This window comes from Penicillium robsamsonii (assembly GCF_028829455.1).
Source record: "Penicillium robsamsonii strain IBT 29466 chromosome Unknown utg000001l_segment0_segment0, whole genome shotgun sequence".
NCBI classification, from domain to species: Eukaryota; Fungi; Ascomycota; class Eurotiomycetes; order Eurotiales; family Aspergillaceae; genus Penicillium; species Penicillium robsamsonii.
Window position 1 is genome coordinate 1,645,955 of NW_026643219.1, and position 6,000 is coordinate 1,651,954.

General features: G+C 47.4%; 1 protein-coding gene across 1 annotated transcript; it reads right to left on the minus strand.

Annotated features, from left to right (window-relative positions):
- Positions 1–835: 835 nt before the first annotated feature.
- On the minus strand, positions 836–2,248 carry N7447_000671 (uncharacterized protein; the record flags this gene model as incomplete). Its single annotated transcript, XM_057224947.1, has 2 exons — positions 1,997–2,248; positions 836–1,933 (listed from the first exon to the last, which is right to left on the minus strand). Exons 1-2 carry the CDS (start codon positions 2,207–2,209, stop codon positions 836–838), a joined length of 1,311 nt encoding a protein of 436 aa, XP_057088963.1. The 5' UTR covers positions 2,210–2,248.
- Positions 2,249–6,000: the final 3,752 nt, after the last annotated feature.

The following is a 6,000-nucleotide window of genomic DNA, read 5'->3' on the forward strand; positions in this document are numbered from 1 at the left end:
ACCAAAATATGGACTCGGTGGCCTTTCCTCCCCAGAAGACATATAATTTTTTCCGGGTTTTCACACTTTTTTTTGCTTTTTTTTGTGACCTCTATAAACCTGCTCCCCTGGCGTATCAGACAATTGGATGTCATCAGACAAGAGGCGGATTCATGCACATTGCGCAAATGAGTCAACGTGAGGAATGAGGCACATGAAAAACTGAGCTTGGAGGGGTTTTTGAGGGCGCAGGGGTAGGGTTGGGGATTGGGGGCGCAATTGGGAAGGCAGTCATGCTGCTAAGGATCGTGGTAGGGCAGGGGGGGGGGGGGGGATATCAAAAAAACGCAGCGCCAATTGGCATGCAGAAATACAAGGTGTCGAGGGTGCGTGGTATTCCCTGACAGATAGAAGAGAAGTTAATATGACGAGGGGAGTGAAAAACAGCAGAATGTATTCTTGAAGAGCAAATAAATCAACATGGCTCGCGCTCGCAATGCTAGATGGTGAAATCAAGTGCAACTGATGACCCAAAACTAATGGGTATGGGGAGCAAATGGGTATGCAATTTTTGGAACAGGAAGTGAAGGGCTGGTCACGACTCTGGTTTCGTAAAACCAAAGCCGAATGCAAAGCGTAAAGGACGAAATTGGATGCAGTTGAGTTCGGGAAATATGGCACAAGTCGACAGCTGGTGTGGCGCATTGAGTATTAAGATGATATATCGAGGTGAACCAATGCGGAATCGGAGGCTCCTTGGAGTCATTCCTTGAAGATGAGAGAAATGAAATGAAGTGCTGGAAATATGTGCAATGACCAAATATCATTTGGATTGCGGTTCGTTCCGTCGTTTCTTTTACATCCCACCCTGATAGGTTTGACTCATTCCCATGTGGGTAGGTGCCATGGGGAACTGCTGGAGCGCTGCTTGCTGAGCCATGTACATAGCCTCCTGCTGTTGCTGGTATGCTTCGCTGTTCATATATTGCATCTCAGCGGATGGGGCGGGGGAAGGGGAACAGCCATGGTGGACAGTGGGCATTCCGCGGGTCAGATCGGTATTCGCCATTTGTGCATGAGCATGCACAAGGGCCTCATTGTCCGGCGTGATGGGAGGAGTGAGGTAACCATGAGGAATAGCTGTCAATTGTTGAGACTTCTGAGGCGTGGCAAGGCCCATCTCCCCATTGTACGGTTTGGAATCGATAGGAGTCTCGACCGGAGGGGTGCAACGGGCATAGGTAGCCAACGAAGCCTGGCGTTGAAGGAAGTGCTCCATGACCTTTGAGACCCGAGAGTAGTGAGGGGAGGCGTACTTGCGGGCGACCACGGTGGACGGCTGGTGCAACTGTTGGGACAAGGCAACGAGAGTCGTTGAGTCGTACTGCGATGACCAGTGAGTGTGACGGGGCTGCGGTCGGTTAAGAATGCAGCGCGACAACGCAAGGGCGGCACGAGCAAGCTCGGATGATAACTTGGCGACAAAGTCCCGGTGGAACAAGGCAATCTCCAGGATGTACAGAGCCATGTGTTCCACCTCGGGGTCGTAAGGATCGTCCAAAACAGCATGCTGCAAGAAAGCATCCACAGTCGGGTGTCCAATGGTCCAGCCAAGGGTTTGGAGGACATGCCATTCCATCTGGGTGAACATATCGTCATCGTAGAGAGAGCAGCACATCGACTTCAACTCCTTGATGGTGGGAACGCGATCCTTCTTGTCATTGTACTTGGCCGCGATGAGTAGAGCTGCACAGCCAACCAACTGGTAGTGACGCTTGTAGACCACACGCTTGGAGCAGTATCGGTCTAAAAGGTTGATCGCCAAGAACAAGGTGGATGGTAGAAGCTGGAACGCAGTGTGGGCCTCGATCAAGAAGTCAAGAAGGTAGGGGCGCATGAACCATTGGATCTCGGTTTGGATGTCAATAGACTCGACGTCGGGCAGGGTTTGGTTCTATCGATGGTTAGGTTAGCGGCATATAACATTGGAAAGGAACCATGATATTATCAAACGTACATCCATTTCCAACATGTGGCTCAGGACATCGTCCCGAAGCTGCTCACATGTGAGATTAGACAGCTCATCTGCCATGGCATACTGACGCTCACGAGCCATCTGCTTGTCATGCTCCTGCTTCGCCTGCCGCTCTTGCCGAATCCGACTTTCCATGCCGTAGTCTTCTTCCACGAAGAAGGTGGGGCAGGGACGGTAGTTGCGATGGTAATCCATGATTGCGGAAGGACTTGGATCAACCGACGTGTGAAGGACAAGTGGATATATGAGCTTTGTTTTGCCGAGTTTCAATGAAAGGAAGCCTGAAGAACGGGTCTATCAAGCAACGACGGAATTAAGAGAGTGACAGTCGTGGTATTAGTGTATTGGAATGAGTGACGGAGGAGTTGTAACGATTAATGAGTGGATCAGCGTGGAACAATAGTTCAAATGCTGGGAAAAGGTGGCCAGGAGGTCCGAGGAAGAAGTATTCGAAGGCTAAAACCGAAGAAAATTAATATTAGCGGAGGCCGATAAGAAGAAATAATTAAAAGATTGTAACGTTGAAGTGACGGGAAAGCAAGAGAGTATGACAAAGGGTAGAATGTAGAGATGTATGTTGATGTTCATCCAGGAAAAAGGGCCATCAGTCCTTCGGAGAAATACTAACCCAGAAAAGAGCCTTCAGGCAGAGGGCGCAATGCAATCCTTACTGTGTCGGCAAGACTGGCATCTAGGCAGGAATGGTCCGATGAATCGAAATTCTGTTGGATACCAACGAAGAGATGAAGCACGAGTCAACGCCTTCACCCCTAGGCTAGTGCTGCGGAATGTGGAGTGCAGGAGAACAACCCTATGAAGGGGGTAACAATCATCAGGGGGATGCCTTGGTAACGGAATGGTCGCAACTCACGTTTCACGAATTAACAGGTTGAATGAACAAGGCTCAGTGAAGAGACTGATAAGAGTTTGTTAGATGGAAAGAGTGCCAATGATTCAAAGATGAAGTCCACGTCGGAGGAACAAGTGGATTTGTATCGAAGATTCAGATGAACAGGTCCTAGAATAGGCAACAGTGTCAGCTATACATTCGTTCATAGTCCATTCGCAGCATCCAACGGTCCAAAGGACAATGGCAATCAATGGTTTGACACCAGTCAATGATGAAGTGCAATGAGGTATGTGGTGCTGCAGCCTGATCGTCGCCCCGACATTCGGCATGTCCAGTATGAGCATGGGATATTCGTCGACCCCTTAAATCTTCTCACACCGGGGGAATATAGAAGCAGTCTGGCCCCTGGCGAAACATTGGATGTCAAGCAGAAAGATATGCATTCCACAGTTGTATTTGAGAACATAATTTCCCGTCTCCATGACGGCAACTTTTATCACTCAATAAACCGTCCCCCCATATCTGGCTCTTGGTGTGTTGTCTTGTGCGGGAAATGATGCAAAATCGGAGGTATATGGGGTTGGGACTGCTGGATATTTGGACATGGCCCTGAGGCCATACCATTATGCCCGGTGGGCCAAATTTTCATGCACTCTGGAAAGACATTTTCTTCTTCTTTTTCGGGTGGAAATTTATTGAATCTTTTGGCTCATGCTGAGAACATTCGAGTCTCGGTTGCTCGTTTATCCATCGGGGGGTTCCGACCTTCACACCACGCACACCTCAAAGCACAAAATGAAAAAGGAATTCCTTACCCAAATTATCAAGCTCAATGTCAATCTGATACCGAAAATGAATTCGTATCAACCAAAAGTCAACCTATATGGGTTTCCTACGCTGTCGCTCGTCTAACCCGCAGGAGCTGGAACAGGAGGGTCCAAAGTCGAGGTCCGAGGATCAGGGAGGCACCGGGCGGACAAGGACGAAGGGTCGCCGTTTGAGTTAACAAACGTCGAATTGGAAGGTCAAGTTCGAAGGTGAATCCGACTTGATTTGAGTGCTAGTGCAGCGGGCTGAATGAGATTGCGTCGACTGAAATGTCGTCGAACCGTAACTCAGCCAGTAGACCAGACTCTGGGGTTGTCAGGGGAGGGGAAGAGAAAAAGGTATGAAGAAGAGAAGGAGAGAGGTACAAGGAGGAGGTTTTTGACTTTCTCTCTCCAGGCGGGTGTGGAAGAGAAAGGAAGAGGAAGAGGAGGAGGTTAAGAGAATGGAGATACACAGAGTACGGTAATCCACGAGACAGAGTGGAGAGGCTGAAGGTTAGTACGGTAATATTTTACAGTTTCCATAATTTACGTATTCCAGGAGATCGGTAATCTTGGATAGGGCTTCTCTGCAAGGATATAAGACAGTTGAAACCTACTGGAAACTGTACTTTAATATGGTTATTTAGCAGTTTAAACGTGGAATCAGGCACAAGGCACAGTGCTGAATTAGGATATTCGTATGTTTGAATACACCGTTAACTAAAACAAAAATTACTTCGAGTATTCATATTCATATTCATATTCATATTCATATTCATATTCATATTCATATTCCTATTTCTAGAAATTCGATGTGTCTATCTTGTACATATGTAGGCATCTAACTTTGAAACTTGATTGCGTTTTCAACCGTATGCCGCGACCCAGTCATTTTTCTTAAACTAGTAATTTGAAGGAGTTTCTGTCGACAGTGGAGAGATCTCCGTCGCTACCGAGACATTTGAACCTTTCAAAGTCATTTCTTTTCTTAATCTCTCTGTACCTAGGTTGTATAGGATATAGAATTCTCCGACATTCTAATCCATTTTTCTATTCAAATTCTATAACAGATTAAAAAAAGATGAAATGGAGGGCCAAGAACAACCGCGAGTTCCGGCCCCAAAAAAGCTCCTGATCGACAAGTAGGCCAACCCTCAGCCATTGTTGGCTCGTCATCCAGCACCTTGGTTACTAGTGCTGCAATAGGCTGGAGTGGCTCTCCTTCTAACTTCGTAGGAAGCCTCCGATACGGTCGCGCGTTCCAGGGTCTCCGACCTGTGGGCGTTGACTGGTCCAACAGCCTGGGATTGCCCTTGACTTCATCTCGCGCGTCCTCAGCTGGGCTTTCCTAAACCCCGAGCCTCCTTTGTCTTGCAGGGATCTGGTTCCTGGTTCATGTGGGGGATTATTTCGGGGTTTCGGTCGCAAAAGCAGGTTCTCGCCCCCAGTAATTTGACCTTCCACGTTTTTCAGTTCTTCTCTGTATCGCTAGACATTTACTTTAATCTTCCCTTGTAATTTAGTCTGTATCACTTTACTCCTGTGACTTGCACTTGATTTGTCCCCAGCTTCTCGGGATAAGGTTTCTAGACGTCTCGACAGGTTTAGCCGAATGCTGATACTGGACGCGTAAATTCTCCAGGTCGATCTCTGCGAATCCTATGCCTGTTGACACACTTGCGACCCGGAGCTTTTACTGTCTCCCCTTACTTCATCCCCTTACAATGCAGTTGAATGAGCTCTGTAAGGTCCCTCAGGGATTAACCGCAGCCACTCAACTGGTCCCATATCCACAGACCCAGAAATATCGATTCGGCTGTTTCTCAATGACATCTGTACAAAAGTAAACGGATACAATTGATCGGTCTATACGTAGTGCAGCAGCGCATAACGCTCTACATCTACGGAGTGGATCTGCGTGTTTCACTTGATCAACTTGATCAAGGAATGCGGATCGAATCATTCGTTGGCGCCTTTTCATTTAAATCGGGGAAGACAGTTGCCGAAGCAATCCCCTATGGACAACGGAGTATTCCCGCCTCGTGCAAGATTAGCAGGGAGAGAAAGGGGGAAGAGATAAGCGACCATTAAAGGGCGCTGTCAGGACTGTACAACGTAACAAAAGCAAGGGACTCTCAATTAAGAAAACTCAATGATAGACACGGCTAATATGCAGAAGCAGATCAGACTAACACACTTGGTCTACAAATTCAGTTTATTGTTGTAAAATCACATCTAATAACATGCCAGGGACTTTTGTTGTATCATACCAACATTTAAATTAATCGCCAAGGATTTGGTCGTAATAATGAGTACGGAGTACTCCA